Raw genomic sequence first — 17,643 nt, 5'->3', positions numbered from 1 at the left:
AAGACCAAAACCATATGTGGTCAGATAAAGAGGAACAAAGAGATTCAATGTTCAAAGTTGAGATTTTTTTTTTTATCACAGATCCCGAAAAAAAAAACATGATACATTAAGCATATCGGTTAATCAGTTGGACGTGATTGAGAAATGTTTCATAATCTAAAACTATGATGAACCTCTAAGATAACGGCTAATCATTAAAACGTAAAACTATGAATTTAGATCAAGACATAACGAATATCAAATTATCAATCTCGATCAGAATTACGAATCTCTTAATTATACAAAATCATATGATAATTTGTATATATCAATCAAAAACGTAGATCAGACGTTAGGTATGCTTACATATAATATATGAATTTAGATGTAGACCACAGACTGAAAAATCCCTCCTTCCAGATATCAAACGAAAACCTTCAAACCTAAAATTCAAAACAATTCCATCAAACGAACAATCAGATCTTACGAAAGGGAAATTAATGAGAAGATAGATCTATATATATCAAACAGAGAGCAAAAGCTCACCAGATAAAAGATGATTCAGGAAAACGAAAGACTTTTGAATGATAAAAGCTCTTGAGACAATTTCGAAGAGATACTAAAAGAAAACCCTAAATTTGAGAGAAACGCTTATGAATGATTTGGTAATAATGAGGCAAATGAAGAAGCGTTTTCTGAGGAGAAAAAGAGGACAGAGATCGTCCTTTATATAAGCCCAGTCCTAAAGTTACGCGCCAAAGATTTACGATTTTGCCCTTAAAAACTTAATAAGAAAGGTTTTCGCGTTAACTATGCGTTAACCTCTCCTTGAACCGTTCATTTTTGTTTTGTTATCGAACGATTCACTAAAATTTAGTAATGTGGAAAGAAATGGTAGGTGCGTGACTACTTATTTGTTTAAATTTGTTTTTCCTGCTACCACTAAGGAAAATTATTTAATTCCTTATCATTCTTTTTGAACATGCACTATATTTTTGGACGATTATCTTTCGGCCGAGTAAAGAAGTTACGTGTACCGCTTGGGCGGATAACTCGAGGTGAGCTGTCTGTCACGTAAATTGGGCCGAGAGTATCAAATTCTATTTAATTTTTCCTCTCAGAGGCCTACTTTCTCTCTCTCTCTCACATGCACCGCTAAATGACAAAAACGACCCCTCCAGTGACTCACTCATGACTCATGAGCCCATTTGTCAACAAAAGTACAACATTATAATTGTGTAAAAAAGTAAATCCAATTAACATATGACTTATATTAACTATTCTAGTAAAAAGTAAACCCAATCAACATAATTACGCGATTACTCAAGTCAAACATAATTAAAACTTTTTCTATAATGATTTACCTTTCTAAATTAATAATGAGATTTCTTTCTACAAAAACAAGTCACTATCTAAAAGCTGGATGGATCATATACCTTCTTTACCAAGATATTGGTAAAAAAGAATCAGAGCGTTTCTGATAAGAATTCCCCGCCCTCTCCCCAATTTGACCAACATGATATAAAAAGAATATATTCCAATCAAAAAAATAAAAATAAAGAATGAGTAAAGAACTCAAATTCCTGCATATGGATGGATAGTTCTTGCAAACGCATACATGGGTTAAAAGTATCCATCAAGCTAATCACGTCCCCAGATTAGCCCATTTATATCCAATGGGCTTTATTGTATCTTACCTCTTGTATTGGATAGTCCAATAATCGCTGGAGTCGTCATTATATTTCGTTTTTCTTTTTTAAATGGTCACAAACTCCAATTCACTAATTTATTTTTTTTCCGTCAAAATTGTTTGGAGCTTTTGCGCAAGCTCTTATCCTTTCAATCGGACAGAACAGCCGCAGCTTCAAGACGACAACTTTTTTCCAATTCAATCTTTGCGCTGGGGTGGGGTTTCGTAAGATTTTAGTTTCGTCTCAATGTTTCGCCCAATTACGATGAACAACGCATGATTCAGCTTCCCAGGAACGAAAGTCAATGGCTACTACTTTCAATGTTCTCTGTAGTGATCGGTTTCATCTCAAAGGAGCTAATCCTCCGGAGAGACTTAGCAGAACAGTAGTGTATCCGAGGATTAGCGAGCTTAATGTTGTTAGTGTCGCTCGGACAAACAAGAATCTGTCGTTTAGTTGCAAAAGACTTGGTCGGTTTTCTTGTAATAGCGAGGTTAAGCGACTAGCGAATGGCGATTATTATGGTGAAAATGGTACGAGCAAAGGAACGAGAAGAAGAAGAAGAAGAAGGTTTTCTCTTAGGCTTCGACCTAGGTTACGCTTACTGAGCATGAGACTCGGCAGATTCGATCTCAGAGCATCACTGCAAGATTTCAGGTTGTTTCTGAGAAAGAATATCAAGAGAGTGATCTTATCTACCGGCGTGGCGGTTATCTTTGGACTCTGTTATCTGTTCCTGAGGCTAACCGCTGTTCCCTCTCCATCCATCGTTCCTTACTCCGACTTCGTAACGAATCTTCGAGGTGGTTCCGTCTCGAAAGTTCTGCTCGAAGAAGGTTCTCGTCGAATCTATTACAACACTGATGAGAACGTTGACAACAAGTCTGAGGCTTTGGAAGAAGAACCCGCCGTTACGAAAGACGTTGGAAAGGTTCGAGCTTTGGCTCCTGTGTGGAAGTACGTGACGAGGAAAGTAGATCATGACGAGAAGTTTCTTCTTAGTTTGATGAGGGAGAAAGGGATCACTTATAGCTCAGCTCCTCAGTCCGCGTTGGTGTCGATGAGAACTACTTTGATAACAATCATCTCTCTGTGGATTCCTTTAACTCCGCTTATGTGGCTTCTCTATCGGCAACTCTCAGCATCCAACAGCCCTGCCAAAAAACGACGGTCTAAGAATCCCACAGTTGGATTTGATGATGTGGAGGGCGTTGATTCTGCTAAAGACGAGCTCGTTGAGGTAATAATATTCAGTAGAATTTTCTTTTTTTCTTTTTTAAATCCAACCACTTGATGTTTCCTGGTGTCTTTACTTTGTAGATAGTGTCATGTCTTCAAGGAAGTATAAACTACAAGAAGCTAGGAGCAAGGTTACCTAGAGGCGTGCTTTTAGTCGGTCCACCAGGGACCGGTAAAACCTTGTTGGCTCGAGCTGTAGCCGGGGAAGCTGGAGTTCCCTTCTTCTCAGTTTCCGCTAGCGAGTTTGTTGAAATGTTTGTCGGAAGAGGCGCTGCGAGAATCAGAGATCTTTTCAGTGCGGCAAGGAAGAACTCGCCTTCCATTATATTCATAGATGAGCTCGATGCGGTTGGTGGAAAACGCGGTAGAAGTTTCAATGATGAACGTGACCAGACCCTAAACCAGGTTATAAGAATTCAACAACCTTTTCAATACACTAGTTAGTTGCCATTTGCTGATATATGCTTCTCTTCCTTTTTTTTGTAGTTGCTTACTGAGATGGATGGATTCGAGTCAGACATTAAAGTCATTGTAATCGCAGCAACTAACCGACCAGAAGCGTTAGACCCTGCTCTTTGTCGGCCAGGACGATTCTCGAGAAAAGTTGTGGTTGCAGAACCGGACCAAGAAGGACGTAGGAAAATCTTGGCAGTACATCTGAGAGACGTGCCTCTAGAAGAAGATGCGTTTCTCATATGTGATCTGGTTGCTTCTCTGACTCCCGGATTCGTAGGTGCTGATCTCGCCAATATCGTCAATGAAGCTGCATTGCTCGCTGCTCGTAGAGGTCAGACTTTTGTTTTTATATAAATATAATAGCAAATCTTGTTACTTTCCCGGTTGTGTAAAAACTAAAGAGAGATGAATTGTTTTCAGGCGGGGAAGCTGTGGCAAGGGAAGATATAATGGAAGCGATAGAGAGGGCGAAGTATGGGATCAATGATAAGGAAGTGAAGCAAAGGACGTTAAGGAATGAGCTGAGCAAGCTGTTCCCATGGATGCCATCTTTGGCTGGTGGGAGGAACGGACCAGATCAAGACGGTTTACAAGGACCGTTAGGTTATCAATCTCTTAGCTAAACCAAACCAACAAAAACCGGTGAAAGAGCAAATCCACTGATACGAAGTTTCTTTGCATCTGAATTTTGTTGAAATATACGTTTTTTAATCTTTGTTTACAAAGCGTTTTGTCAGTCTGATACATAATGCGGTTAAAACGTCGTCGTTCCCAGAACGTAATGTAAAACATGTACTACATGCATTGAATAAAACGGCGTCGTTTTAGGAAGATTCCCCTCTATAATAAGAGAAGTGGACGAAGCAAAAACCCAGAAAGGTCGAAACGAATCTCTCCGGCGAAAATAACGATCGCATTCGATGGGGGAAGGCGGCGATGATCCACAGAGATTGAAGAAGATAGCGGCGGCAGCTTACGAGTACGATAACGACGCTCGATGGGTGGAGTACTGGTCCAATATCCTCATCCCTCCTCACATGGCTACTCGCCCCGAGGTCGTCGAGCATTACAAGCGCAAATTCTACCAACGCTACCTGGTCCGTTCTCTCTTTTAACACTCTTGAATTTGCGTTTCAAGTCTTCGTACTGTGAGTTCGAGTTTTATTAGTGCGAACTACTTACTTGGAGAGTTTTTGATGAACTTCGAATCTTAGGGTTTAACGTCTGTTGCAGTTACTCGATTTGATTTTTTTGTTTGTTTGTAGGATCCTGATCTGGTTGTGGAGCCAATATCGAGTTCTTCTTCATCTTCTTCGCAATCTGCAAGACCAACTGCAACTACCAATTCAAATGAACAAGCTCGTTCACGGAACTCTGGTGGACTTTTTTTTGTTTCTGATATAGTCATGAACTTTCAATTTTATACTAATATGAGATGAATGAGTTTACTGACTAAACTCTTGTATATCATCAGGATCTGTTCCTCGAACAACTGGGCCATCTGCTGCAACTGCTGGTGCAAATCCAAGTTCAGGGCGCTGGGATCAGCAGACTATTCTGTTTTCTATCAATGCTTGGGTACTCTTATGTTTTCCGTATTGCAGTTTCTTGTTCTTGATGTTAAAATAGTTAATCCCGAGTGCTTTTCTCTTCGTATTTTATTGATCAAAATCACTCCTTATGCACTGAACTCTTAGACTTCTGTGTAGAATTTTTTACTAGACTTAATTCTTTTATCTTATTAGGTCTCTCTGAGTTGGGATTACTTTTACTTTCTGCTGTTGAATCCTTTACTTGGACATTAAATGAGATGTTGTGTGCTGCACTGTATTTTTTTTCTCATGTCTTGATGTACTTGTTATACTCAGATATTCGCTAATCAAGACTAGTGCGTTTTTTTCTGATACACTTCACTTAACTTCTCTTAATTTTTTTCATCTTTTGCAGGTTTTCGTTATAGCTGTGCTGGCAGTGTTACCTCTAGTGCCAAAGAACCTCTCTAATAGGGCTTATCGTCTATCTTTCATGGGAACTGCATGCTCATCTCTTTTTTCCTTGTACTCTCTTTACGGGGTAAACCATCTGATCTCCCTTTTCTACTCTCTAGTGACCAGTCATTCAGTGTCGTCTTTTTTTGTAAGCTGATTTTTGTTATCTGCAGAGGCCAAGTGCATGGAATATGCAAGGGCTGCAAGTTTATTTTCAATCAATTATGGGAGCAAAGGATTTCATCTATTTCATATACTGCCTTTCATTTGTCACTTCACATCTCTGTGTCAAGTGTAAGAGTTGACTGAGTTGTTTTTATTGCTGATTTTCTTCAAGCTATATAATTTGTAATGATATGTCTCCTTATCGATTTCTTGCAGTTGCTTTGATTCCCATCTTGTGTCGAGCACTTGAACAATTAGCCAAGTTCTTGAGGCGTAACTTCACTCGTTCCACTATCTACAGGTAGCTTGCATCCTGCTGAGCAGCAGGTTTTTCATTTGTGAATTCTTACTGATGCTTATCTGTTGCTCTGTGTTCTGTTTTGTGATGATTATCAGAAAGTACTTGGAAGATCCTTGCGTGTGGGTGGAGTCAAACACAACTACTCTTAACATCCTCTCATCGCAGGCTGAGATAGCCATCGGCTTCCTTCTGATTATCTCTCTTCTCTCGTACGTACACGCTAAGTTTATTGGCACTAAATCCCTTTGAAATAACTTGAGTTATATTTGCTGCTCTTGTTCGAACTGCATTTACTCGTTTTCACTCATCTGATCAAAGCTATCATTTTATTTTACTGCAGATGGCAACGCAACATTATACAGACATTCATGTACTGGCAGGTACATTCAAATGTTTTTATTGCTTTACTTTTGGTTGGAGTCATCATATCTCTCTATTGGCTCAACATCTCTAAGTAGAATTCATTGTTAAAACTTGATCAACTAAACATATAGGCATAAGCTTATAGCTACCCTTGTCATCATTCTCTCCATGAGTTTGTTTTGTTTTTTTTTCTTTTGTTGGCAGCTATTGAAGCTAATATATACGAGTTTTTTTTTTTTGTGGGCAGCTATTGAAGCTGATGTATCAAGCACCAGTAACGGCAGGATACCACCAAAGCACGTGGAGCAGAATTGGGAGGACTGCGAATCCGATCATCCAACGGTACGCTCCCTTCTTGAATACTCCGGTCACTGCCGTCCAGAGATGGTGGTTCAGGTGAATAACCAACAGAAAATGCAGAGGTGACTTTTGAAACCCCTTAAAGACAAAAGAAAAGGTTTCAGCTTTATTTTTCATTTCAGCGTAAAGTAGATTCTTCTCCTTTTACGTTTCTGGGTTATGAAATTATTATTGTTGCTAAAATTTTTTACTTTCTCTTCTAGTTGCTACTTTAGATATATGTGACTTAATTCCCCTTTGCATAGGTGCTCATTATAAGATTTATAATTTTCCTACAAATCATAATTATGTTAAATATCAGCTGGCCCTATAAAATTGGTGAAATATTATAGTGCAAATCTTTAGATATACAAGTTATGTTAAATTTAACGTTTGGATAGTCAAAGATATTGCAGAAATATACAAGTGGCACTAATAGTACTCATAATTGATTGGGTGTATGTAAATTATTAGTCTTCTGTTCGTAAAAGGGAAAATCTAAAATATTGTACATGAAGAGGAGAAAAAGGAGTCCCAATAATAGGAACAAAAGAGATAGCATCATTGATTTGAATTCTTCTCCATGGTTGGTGCTCGTGCCACCGCTAAGTTTACCCATCACGTTCTTAGATGTGGATCTCGCGGTTCCATGTGGCGTCCATACACAACTATGCCAAAGCTACAAGCGTTAAGACATCAAAACACATATGATTACCAATAGCGTTTACGTTAGCAGCTGCCATGTGGTGGAACTCAATCCATTATTCTTATCGCAGCAATTATTGTAGCACAAGTTGTTTAATATCATCAACCCCAAATGCATAGGTAAAATTAACAATGATATCTCACTTAATTAGGTAGGTAATTAGTAGAGATTCCAATTAAAATTAGACAATTAGGAAGATACGACGCAGTTTGGAGCGCATTGCATCTTTCCTTCTCTGTGACGAGGGAGCGCACATGCTTAAATAGCTTTTTCAAAAATTCGAAAGTATTTAAAAAAGAAAAAATACAGAGAACCTGATCAATAATAAAAGCGAAGAAGAGGAGGAGAGACGAACGAAGAGGAGAAACCAAACACGAGAGATCCAATCTTTATTAAACGACGGACATGCAATCACCAGGAAAGGTTCGTCGTAGAGTATTGGGGAAGTCATCGGCGCCTCAAATTTGCAGGCAGCAGTCTTTAACTCGAGACATAGGCCATGCGGCGGCGGAAACGTATTTGATAACTCGTCTTAGCTTCGACCTTCTTGGATATCTCGGGTACTTTATTTCAATTTTCCCTCCCCCATATTCATATAAGATGACGTTAGAGTACCTTGTGCGGCAGGGTTTACAATTAGTTCCTGAATTTGTTTATTTATTATTTATTTGAATGTAAGAAACAGAGAGAGGTTGTGTTTGAATGGTTGCAAGTTTTGGTTCAGGGTAGGTTATCGGTGGATCACAAGATTACTTGCTCTTGCTTGTTATGCAATCCTCCTTATGCCTGGATTTCTTCAAGGTGATCCCATCCTCTTTGCTGATGAATATTTAATTATTAATAAGCTTGTCTGTTAAATTAATTGTACACTAAACCTGTTTTTTTTTTGGCTTCTGTAGTTGCATATCATTATTTTTTCTCACCCCAAGTTAGGAGGAGTATTGTATATGGAGATCAACCTAGGAATAGGTAACTTGAGCCTGTGGAAGCAGCATAATCAAGGCCACTCCCTTCAGTTTTATATCACAAATGATTAATGTGATCTCGATTGTTTTTGGCAGGCTGGATTTGTACCTACCACCACCAACAAGTGACGGCCTTAAGCCTGTTGTAGTTTTCGTGACGGGTGGAGCTTGGATTATCGGGTAATCCACTCTCAATGATCTCTACTTAAATACGTTTTAGTATGTAAAATGCATAATTTTCTTAATCTTGGTTAACTTTAAATAGAACTGTAGGATCCCTGAAGCTACAACTTTTTCCTTTTAAAGATAAAGTCGAATTGGTGGTAGTTTCATACTTGTCATATCATTTAGGTACAAAGCTTGGGGTTCTCTCTTGGGACTGCAGCTAGCAGAAAGGGATATCATTGTTGCATGTCTTGATTACAGGTAAGCATATTAAACAAACCCCTTACCCGGCCGGTTTAATCTAAAATTTTATTAACAAATGAACCAAACATCTTTGGTCCAGAAACTTCCCTCAGGGAACAATTAGTGATATGGTGAGAGATGTTTCTCAAGGAATCTCATTTGTCTGCAATAGCATCTCTGCATTTGGAGGCGATCCTAATAGGTACTTGGGGTTCTTTTTGGATTCTCTATATATTTCACAGGCTCTGGTGATTGAACCATATTTGCTTGTTTCTGTAGAATCTATTTGATGGGGCAATCAGCTGGTGCACATATCTCTTCATGTGCTCTCATCGAACAAGCCATCAAAGAATCAAATGGAGAGAGAATCTCATGGAGTGCTTCTCAGATAAAAGCTTACTTTGGTTTATCTGGCGGGTAAATTATTATTACTCGATTTTAATGTTACTTAATTACCATGAACCTTAACTTTTGTTCACAACTTGGGACAGGTACAATCTCTTCAATATGGTCGAACACTTCCATAACCGAGGCCTGTATCGTTCTATTTTCCTTAGGTAACTCTCCCTCCATATGATCAATTATATGTCTTACTACATTACTTTATGGTTGTTCAATATGTTGATCAACTTTGCAGCATAATGGAAGGAGAAGAGTCATTTGAACAATACTCTCCTGGCATCCGATTGAAAGAGCCGAGAGTAAGAAAAGCTGCATCTCTCTTGACTCATATTGTGCTTTTTCATGGATCTAAAGACTACTCCATCCCATGTGAAGCAAGGTTAGATCACCCGTCTACAAATCTGGGACAATATGCTAGTACTTTCTACTTGAAAACAGGTTTTTTTTTGTTTTTTTTTTGTAGCAAAACTTTCGCAGAAGCTCTTCAAGGTGTTGAAGTTAAAACAGACCTAATTGTGTACGATGGTAAAACTCACACCGATCTATTTCTTCAGGTAAACAAATACTCTGCCTAGCTCAATGTTATGTACATAATAATTAACGAAGTAATGGGATAATCACGTTTTTTTTTTTCATTGCTAAGGATCCTTTGAGAGGTGGTAAAGACGAGCTGTTTGATCATATAGTCGCTATGATACACGCCAATGACCGTGACGCTTTGGGTAAAGATGCGGTTGCGCCGCCGAGAAGACGGCTTGTGCCGGAGTTTTTGCTGAAACTGGCTGGTAAGGTCAGCCCTTTTTGAACAATGAAAACTATCCGTTTCTTGTAACTTGTTCTTGTTCTGTTTCTTCTTCTTCTTCGATTTGTGTATTTATTTTACTAATATACTTTGGATATGTAAAAAGACTCCCACATGTTAATATGATTGAATTATATAGCCTCTCTTTTCCTAAGCAAAGCCAAAAGAGTTTACATGTTTTAAATCTGGACAACTAAACAATATGGATCCAAAAAGAGTCAAAACTAAGGCAACTTTACTGCTCAGTTGATCAGAATATCACATTCAATTCAACCATGTCAAATTAGCTCACACTCCCTTTTACCTTTGCTTGCTTCCGCACTACGATGGAAGTACACTCACCTAGCTTGATTACGTCTCCATGGCGGAGAGTAACGGGAGTGCCTTTATAATTAGATGGCCTTTTGCAAATAGGCCACACAGTAATTAAAAAAATCAAGAAAAGACCAAATTAAAATAAAAGTAATAATTAGAACCAAAGTATTTGAAAAAACTTAATACAAATCATAACATCGGCCACAGTAATTTCACACATGGAGGAAACAACACATTCGGTGTGAAAAATATTTTATTGAAGGAGAGAAAGAGAGAGAGAGAGAGAGAGACATCATCATCATCATCATCATCACATGTTGGATTTGGTTTGTCTTGCGATCTTGAACCACTCGGTGTGGAAAGAACCTTCAACATCAGTCCTCTCATAAGTATGAGCACCAAAGTAATCTCTCTGAGCTTGTACAAGGTTCGCTGGCAACCTCTCTCTCCTGTAAGAATCAAAGTAGGCCAGACTCGCAGACATACCGGGAGTGCTTATACCCGAGTTGATACTCAAGCAGACCACTCTCCTCCAAGCCGACTGCCTCTCGATGATCTCTTTCGCAAACTCGGGATCCACCAAGAGGTTAGCCAGCTCGGCGTTCCTGTCGTAAGCTTGCTTGATCCTGTCCAAGAAGATCGCTCTGATGATGCACCCTCCTTTCCAGATCCTCGCCAGCTCACCTAGCTTAAGGCCCCATCCTTTCTCCATGCTCTTGGCGCGGATCAGGTTCATCCCTTGCGCGTAGCTGCAGATTTTCGACGCGTAAAGCGCCTTCCTCACGTCATCGATGAGCTGTTTCTTGTCGACGGTTTGGTCGGTTAAGACATCTCCAAAACCACCTTCCTTGAAGACCTTAGCTGCTTCAACACGCTCATCTTTCAACCCGCTGAGGAACCTCGCGTCAAGAGATGACTCAATGGTGGGAGAAGGAACAGAGAGCTCGGCAGCTTGCTGGACAGTCCATTTCCCGGTACCTTTCATCCCGGTTTTGTCCAAAACCTTGTCAACCAAATGCCCATCTCCCTTATCGTCCTTGATCCCGAAGATATCCGCTGTGATCTCAACCAAGAAACTCTCGAGCTCGCCTTTGTTCCACTCGGTGAAGACACCGTGAAGCTCCTCGTTAGACAGTTTACCAACGGATTTCAGAACGTCATAGGCTTCAGCAATCAGCTGCATGTCGCCGTACTCAATCCCGTTGTGTACCATTTTGACAAAGTTTCCAGACCCGCCTTTCCCGATGTAAGTCACACAGGGACCACTGTCCCTAACCTGAGCTGCAACCTTGAGAAGAATGTCTTCGATGTTCTTGTACGCTTCATAAGACCCTCCAGGCATCATAGATGGACCGTTACGAGCGCCTTCTTCACCACCGGAGACTCCCATTCCTAGGTAGAGGAAACCGTTTTCCGACACGGCTTTTTCTCTCCTCTCGGTGTTCTCGTACCACTCGTTACCACCGTCCACAATGCAATCACCTTTTTCTAGGTAAGCAGAGAGGGTCTTGATGGTCTGGTCGACTGGTGCACCGGCCTTGACGAGCATGATTATGACACGTGGCTTTTGGATGGAGTTGACGAAAGACTCAGGGTCGTGGAAGCCGTAGACGGGGAGGTTCCCTTCTTTCTTGGCGCGTTCGACGGTTTCGTCGACTTTGGAAGTTGTTCTGTTGTAGACTGAGATCGGGAAGCCTTTCTCTGCGATGTTGAGAGCTAAGTTCTGGCCCATCACAGCCAGTCCAGCTAAACCTATTCTTGTTGGTGGAACAGCCATTTGTTATTCTTCTCCGCTGCTGCTGAAAATAAAAACACCTCACGAATCACAAATCTAAGAAAAGATAGAACAAATCTTAGGGATCATCTCTAGCACAAAGGATACATGCAAACTCTATACAAAACTAGGTCGCAATCCTCACGAAGAAGATTATTACAGATCTATCTATAATACAATTTACGATCAAGATCTAAGAACCGATTACTATCGATCTACAAAATATTATAAAGAGAAGAGTGACCGGAGAAACAAACCTGCTTTCTTCCGAAATGGATTTGAGATTTTTTACAGAACGGATCAAAGAGAAGAGATCTAAAAGACGTAAGAATTCGAGAGAGAGAGGTGATTTTGTAAACAGAGATATATAGCAAATGAACGGTCCGATTCGCACCAGATAGAAATAAAAGTATCGTCAAAGTTGGCCACTCTGCGTTAGGTGAGAAGAGGTGGGGTTGGTGGTCGTAGATCTTCTCTATTGGATCGTATCATATAATTCAAAAATATTATTCTTTTCATACCTTTGTTTGTTATTTTTCTTAATTTGATCATTTCACATACCAAATTTCCACTAATTCTCTAAAGTAATTAAATCATCATGATTATTGAAAAAGTAACATCACATAATGTAATTATTTTCTTATTGCGTTTAATCATCATCTACTGAAATATTACACTTACTATGTTCCTTGCCACTTCTTTTGATGTCTCAATCCTAAACCAGAAATTTTGTTTAATTTTATAACAGTTGATAAAATATCTTAAACTAGAGTTACTAATTAAAAGGGACTTGGTATTATATTCGTTTTGCAAGTTTGAAATCAATACAAATACAGTTTCAAAAAGGACGATCACAATAAAACGCAACGTTTCTCGCCTGAGATAAAAAAAGAGCGTGAAGTCACGCGCCGCCAATTTTTCTCTCTCGAAACCTAGTTTCATCGTTTTCAACTTCCGTCTCCGCCCACGATCGATTCTCCCGCCTAGTCCAACATCCTCTCTGTTATGATAGCCGTTGGTGAAGGGTTTCAGTTCTGCTGGTGATCTTATGCGAATTTGTAGCTCCGGCTTCGGTTCCATTCCGAGATGGTTGCGTAGTGTCTTGGCTTCTCTAGCGACTATGTCGGCGCCCCGCGACTTCTCTTCACTGGTGGAAGTTTCTCCCCTCCCAACAACTAGGCCACTTCGACGGGGTGGTTCCCAAACGTCGCTTCTTGCCATCTCGACCCAAGGTAATTTGGGTATGCTTCGCTGAGCTAGAGGTCCCGGGACTTCAGACTTCGTTGTGGGGTTACTTTTTCAAGAGTCAAGCTAGGCGGTCTGCTATTGAGTGATGCTTTAACCAGCTCTTCTCCTCCCCTTTGGTGTTGATTGGCGTTGCTTATGAGTCTGATTTGATTTGTAGGTTTAATCGAGTGAAGCTGTGGAGATTATTTGATTTCATGGAGCTTGGGGTTGCACCTTGCGGCTGGAGGAGGGAGTAAGACCCGGGAGGTGGTGATGCTGCACCCTTACCCTTAACCGGCTGAGAGGACAAGTGCGGTTTGGTGAGTTGAGTGCTATTAAGCACCCGTGGTCCTTGTTGTCCCGTCCTTGCTGAAATTAGGTTCAGATCTTACCCTGGCCGGACTTAGAGGGCGGTCCTTGAGCGAGTTCGAGTATGTTTCTCTGAGAAAGGTAATGGTTCAGGCAGCTGACTGAAACAACTTCTTTGCGAGCGTCGTGTTCCTCGATCTCCAGTCTTCGGGTCTCTCTATCTTGTCCATCTCGATTTGATCTTTTCATCTGAATTTTCAAAATTGTATCGAATCTTTTGTCCTGTTCGCTTCCAAACAGAACAGTTTCAGCTTCGATTGTCATTTGATTACATGTTTTTTTAACTTTTTTGCCATGTAATCAAGCATAGAGGTCTTACAGCTTGTTTAACAACATCTTGTAACCTCAACATTCATTCTGATAATGCTATTTACAATTTAGCAAAAAAAAAAAGGATGATCACTTCAAGAAAATCCCCATTCACCAATCACCACCAAACAAATGCTTTGAAATTAGTCAAAGCTTCAGTTTGAGTTCATAACAAGCCAATACCTAATGTGAGTGAGTAAATTATATGAGACCATTCCGAAAGGGAACAATTCCAAACCTTAGGACATGAGTTTCTTAATCTTATGGTCATAGAGACACAAAGTAAACCAAATAAGATCGATCACCTGCCTATGGAGTGATGTTGCTGCATTTATTATCGACCATAACTAGTTTCATTAAATTAATTTGATCTATATATTTTTATCCACAATAACCAAAACAAGTCTATGAAAATAGTTATAGATGAGATAAATAATAAAATCACAACTGAGAGACAATTATAAAATGGGTAGCAACTCCTAAGTAATACTAACATTTTCAACACTATCTTCGGAACATGAAACATACTAAACATATTTTGCAAACAAGAAGATTGTATTTCCATCGTATCAGAATTGGTGTGAGATTCTTTATTTTAACACTCAATTCAATTTTGTATAAGCATAGTTTATGATGTATTTCCATCCTATCCAATTTTGACACTCTATTCATATATGGAGTGAGTGATTGTTATATTTAAGGGATACTGAATCTATTAAAGATCTTAAAACAATAAATACCAGAAAAACTTACCATTACATTTTTGTGAGACTCAATACTATATATATCTTTTTACAACTTAGCCATTGAAAACAAATATAATTTGTTTTGAATTGCCTCAATTCTGAAAATCATAAAGACAATATTTGAAAACTCCAATTGTTTAGTATACTTTCTCATTTTCCATAAAATAATTTTGAGGTATGATAAAGTAAACATTAAAGAGGCGGACACAAAAAGCTCTTAAGGAAACACATAATCTTTATACATTTATTGCTAATGGTACTATATTTGTGCATTATGTATGGAGTAAACTACATTAAACATTTGGAAAATGAAAAAGATTCATCAATTACCTTTTGTGGGTGTATATTTGTGCATTATGTATGACTAATCGCGTGCTTCTGTTAGCTTCTGCAAGAATCTCTTAAGCTTGGTTAATAACCCCTCGATTAGCATAACCACTAAGTGTATGTATGAGGTGAACTACATTAAACATTTGGAAAAGGAAAAAAAGATTCATTAATCATACACATTTGGCAATAATTTCAAACTCCTTATATATATGAAATCCAATTTACAATGATACTATTATTTTGACAGTTTAAAATAGCAATAAAGAACATATATTAAATTTTTAGTATTTTAACGTCATTTTTTTCTGGCGAGAGCTTTAACGAGATGAAAGACAAACCAAACGAAAGACAAACCGATGATAAATGATCAGATTGTGTTCCTTAGCTAAAGAGTAAACACCTAAAGCTAACTTCATTTCACCATTATCAGATATCCTATCTATCGTCCTTCTTATAATATTTGTTTATTTTTGAGCTTTAAACTTTTTTCTCTCTTTTTATTGACAGTAAGATACTAAGATGCGTTTACTACTCGAAACGTGTTCACATTTGGGAGGGGGGGGGATATAAAAGCAGTGTGCAGTGTACAGTACGAGAACATCAAAGTCTTTTCATTTTAGTACGATGACATCTGCAAAGCATATCGTTGTTCTCTTACTGTTTCTCTTACCGGCAACGGCAACGTTGACGAGTAGGAGAACACATCAAATCTCTGTTTATTTTTTTTAATTATTTCTTTATCGTTTTACCTCTCTTCGCTTTTTTCAAAACTGAATTGTTTTTTATTGTTCTATTATCCACATTTTTTCTCTAAAGTGAAGTAATTTTTGTTTTTTTGTAGGTTACAGGGAGGATATCAGTCACCCCACCACACCAGCTCTGGCAACGTTGACAAGTACGAGAACACATCAAATCTCTGGGTTTTTTTATTTCTTTATCGTTCTACCTCTCTTCGTTTTTTTCAAAACTGAATTGTTTTTTTATTGTTCTATTATCCACATTTTTCTCTAAAGTGAAGTAACTTTTGTTTTTTTGTAGGCTCGAGGGTGGAGATCAGTCACCCCACCATGTATGAGGTGAACTACATTAAACATTTGGAAAAGGAAAAAAAGATTCATTAATCATACACATTTGGCAACAATTTCAAACTCTTTATATATATGAAATCGATTTTACAATCATACTATTATTTTGACAGTTTAAAATAGCAATAAAGAACATATATTAAATTTTTAGTATTTTAAGTCATTTTTCTGGCGGGAGTTTCGACGAGATGAAAGACAAACCAAACAAAAGACAAACCGATGATAAATGATCAGATTGTGTTCCTTAGCTAAAGAGTAAACACCTAAAGCTAACTTCATTTCACCATTATCAGATATCCTATCTATCGTCCTTCTTATAATCTTATTCTTTGGAATATCCATCAGATAGTAGCTAAATTAAAGTTAAGTAAGTGATGCTCTTCCCACTTTGAAACTGATTCCATAGTTCCATCGAAATGTAGTTGGTAGAAAAAAAAACATGATTCTAAAACATCCACAAACAAATTGTGATTCCAAAACCTTATGTTAGGTTATGTTCTGCTCTACAATCCGAAAACAACCTTAAATACTCCTAATCCAATCACATATAAACCCACACACACGCACACAAAAGTTTAATGTCGAATCAACTAGAAAATCTGATGTAAAGTACCTTTGATGCTACGAGGAGACGATGAGGATAAACTTCGAGCACCTGGGCAATAACAACCTCGATGCATCTGCGCGACAATGGCTCTCAGATTCAACGCTTGATCAGGAATTTTCTGGGTAAGGTTTGTTCCTTCACCTTCTTTCGTCTCAAAAGTCGAAAGCGGTAATAATTATATGGGCCTAATTGTAATATGTTGACCCATTAGCCAGAGTTTTGTAAAATTTCTCTGTTTAGTTTGTACTTAAAACTAATAAAGTCCCTCACACCCATGTTTGTCCCAATCTTTGGTTTGTTTTTTGATTTCTTATGCCATTTTTATGATTATCAAATTACTCCAACATCTCAATTTCTAATATATGGTGGTACGGGCCGGAGATGGTGGTTCTCTGGGTGGTGCCTCTTGTCCGGTCCGGAGTCACCTTTATTGGAGAGAAGATCCCACATCGGATATATGATGGGGATATAAGTAATATATAAGAGACTTGGGTCACACCACTAATTGCCAATTGGTTTTAAGTTGGAAGCCCAAAAAACTTATCAACCTTGACCAGATTGAAGGTGTGGAGCATACGGTGGCTCAGGCCCGTGTGACACGGAGACTCGGTGTGGAGGATAGTGGATGGGTTCAGGAGCCGGTCTTCCATTGAGCTTTGTTCCTTGCATGGGCGAATCGAAAAAAAATTCCAATGTGGGCACAAATGCTAGAATAGATAGAAACTAGGTTCGCCAATGGTTGCTTGAAACTTGAATGTTGTCCAATTGATAGGATCCAATACCACATTAATCACTTGTATATTGATTAAGCCTATTTGGGTATGTTATAATTATAAATAAAAGAATGTCCAAAACAAAGTTTCAACTGGAAGAGAGAGAAGAGAGAAGAGAGAGAAGAGTGCTCCACCGTGATTAGCTTTGCCGGCCGACGGAGTGGGCTCCGTTAGCCACCGTCGGTCCGGTTTCCCCTCTATGTAATTTGTCTAGCTTTCCTTCGTTTTCGTTTCGGGTTTTTTCTTTTGGGTTTAATCTTTTGCGTCCGCCGTCGCATCTTTCTATGGGTGGACGGTCGGCTCT

At 38.8% G+C, this 17,643-nt stretch overlaps 4 protein-coding genes, 1 long non-coding RNA gene and 1 other non-coding gene across 8 annotated transcripts; 4 read left to right on the top strand and 2 right to left on the bottom strand.

The window, feature by feature from the left end:
• Positions 1-345: 345 nt before the first annotated feature.
• LOC108862932 (uncharacterized) lies at positions 346-846 on the bottom strand. Its single transcript, XR_008934386.1, has 2 exons — positions 526-846; positions 346-422 (listed from the first exon to the last, which is right to left on the bottom strand). It is a non-coding gene; the product is annotated as an uncharacterized LOC108862932 (transcript).
• An 898-nt stretch (positions 847-1,744) lies between these two features.
• LOC108863158 (probable inactive ATP-dependent zinc metalloprotease FTSHI 3, chloroplastic) lies at positions 1,745-4,090 on the top strand. The gene is made up of 4 exons (XM_018637484.2): positions 1,745-2,910; positions 2,991-3,314; positions 3,396-3,696; positions 3,786-4,090. The coding sequence occupies exons 1-4, from the start codon at positions 1,975-1,977 to the stop codon at positions 3,986-3,988; spliced, it is 1,764 nt and encodes a 587-aa protein (XP_018492986.1). The 5' UTR covers positions 1,745-1,974; the 3' UTR covers positions 3,989-4,090.
• Positions 4,091-4,139: 49 nt separating this feature from the next.
• LOC108863160 (uncharacterized) lies at positions 4,140-6,792 on the top strand. The gene is made up of 9 exons (XM_018637486.2): positions 4,140-4,462; positions 4,631-4,742; positions 4,840-4,943; positions 5,313-5,438; positions 5,527-5,647; positions 5,735-5,819; positions 5,915-6,028; positions 6,160-6,199; positions 6,430-6,792. The coding sequence occupies exons 1-9, from the start codon at positions 4,286-4,288 to the stop codon at positions 6,580-6,582; spliced, it is 1,032 nt and encodes a 343-aa protein (XP_018492988.1). The 5' UTR covers positions 4,140-4,285; the 3' UTR covers positions 6,583-6,792.
• A 186-nt stretch (positions 6,793-6,978) lies between these two features.
• On the top strand, positions 6,979-9,966 carry LOC108863159 (probable isoprenylcysteine alpha-carbonyl methylesterase ICMEL2). Of its 2 annotated transcripts, none has more exons than XM_018637485.2 (11): positions 6,979-7,787; positions 7,952-8,028; positions 8,127-8,196; positions 8,289-8,372; positions 8,544-8,618; positions 8,701-8,802; positions 8,880-9,017; positions 9,092-9,157; positions 9,238-9,381; positions 9,466-9,556; positions 9,646-9,966. In XM_018637485.2, exons 1-11 carry the CDS (start codon positions 7,633-7,635, stop codon positions 9,805-9,807), a joined length of 1,164 nt encoding a protein of 387 aa, XP_018492987.1. In that variant the 5' UTR covers positions 6,979-7,632; the 3' UTR covers positions 9,808-9,966. The 2 variants fall into 2 exon arrangements, with proteins under 2 accessions (XP_018492987.1, XP_056842316.1); XM_056986336.1 differs by having other exon boundaries at positions 7,652-7,787; positions 7,957-8,028.
• A 289-nt stretch (positions 9,967-10,255) lies between these two features.
• On the bottom strand, positions 10,256-12,352 carry LOC108861451 (6-phosphogluconate dehydrogenase, decarboxylating 2). Of its 2 annotated transcripts, none has more exons than XM_056986335.1 (2): positions 12,151-12,352; positions 10,256-11,918 (listed from the first exon to the last, which is right to left on the bottom strand). In XM_056986335.1, the coding sequence occupies exon 2, from the start codon at positions 11,894-11,896 to the stop codon at positions 10,430-10,432; it is 1,467 nt and encodes a 488-aa protein (XP_056842315.1). In that variant the 5' UTR covers positions 11,897-11,918; positions 12,151-12,352; the 3' UTR covers positions 10,256-10,429. The 2 variants fall into 2 exon arrangements, with proteins under 2 accessions (XP_056842315.1, XP_018490816.2); XM_018635314.2 differs by having other exon boundaries at positions 10,256-11,915; positions 12,151-12,337.
• Positions 12,353-12,595: 243 nt separating this feature from the next.
• Positions 12,596-13,853, top strand: LOC108861457 (uncharacterized). Its single transcript, XR_001950863.2, has 2 exons — positions 12,596-13,223; positions 13,299-13,853. It is a non-coding gene; the product is annotated as an uncharacterized LOC108861457 (long non-coding RNA).
• Positions 13,854-17,643: the final 3,790 nt, after the last annotated feature.

Source organism: Raphanus sativus, chromosome 5 (genome assembly GCF_000801105.2).
Source record: "Raphanus sativus cultivar WK10039 chromosome 5, ASM80110v3, whole genome shotgun sequence".
Classification (NCBI taxonomy): domain Eukaryota; kingdom Viridiplantae; phylum Streptophyta; class Magnoliopsida; order Brassicales; family Brassicaceae; genus Raphanus; species Raphanus sativus.
The sequence above is the reverse complement of the archived record's forward strand: the minus strand, read 5'-3'. Positions and strand labels throughout refer to the sequence as shown.

Bases quoted from the DNA above. Each gene is read 5' to 3' on its own strand.
- LOC108863158 (XM_018637484.2), top strand. From the start codon at position 1,975: ATGGCTACTACTTTCAATGTTCTCTGTAGTGATCGGTTTCATCTCAAA. The intron at 2,911-2,990 runs GTAATAATATTC...TTTACTTTGTAG, and splicing joins CTAAAGACGAGCTCGTTGAG to ATAGTGTCATGTCTTCAAGG. The intron at 3,697-3,785 runs GTCAGACTTTTG...AATTGTTTTCAG, and splicing joins ATTGCTCGCTGCTCGTAGAG to GCGGGGAAGCTGTGGCAAGG.
- LOC108863160 (XM_018637486.2), top strand. From the start codon at position 4,286: ATGGGGGAAGGCGGCGATGATCCACAGAGATTGAAGAAGATAGCGGCG. The intron at 4,743-4,839 runs GTGGACTTTTTT...GTATATCATCAG, and splicing joins AGCTCGTTCACGGAACTCTG to GATCTGTTCCTCGAACAACT. The intron at 5,820-5,914 runs GTAGCTTGCATC...GATGATTATCAG, and splicing joins ACTCGTTCCACTATCTACAG to AAAGTACTTGGAAGATCCTT.
- LOC108863159 (XM_018637485.2), top strand. From the start codon at position 7,633: ATGCAATCACCAGGAAAGGTTCGTCGTAGAGTATTGGGGAAGTCATCG. The intron at 8,619-8,700 runs GTAAGCATATTA...TCTTTGGTCCAG, and splicing joins GTTGCATGTCTTGATTACAG to AAACTTCCCTCAGGGAACAA. The intron at 9,557-9,645 runs GTAAACAAATAC...TTCATTGCTAAG, and splicing joins ACACCGATCTATTTCTTCAG to GATCCTTTGAGAGGTGGTAA.
- LOC108861451 (XM_056986335.1), bottom strand. From the start codon at position 11,896: ATGGCTGTTCCACCAACAAGAATAGGTTTAGCTGGACTGGCTGTGATG.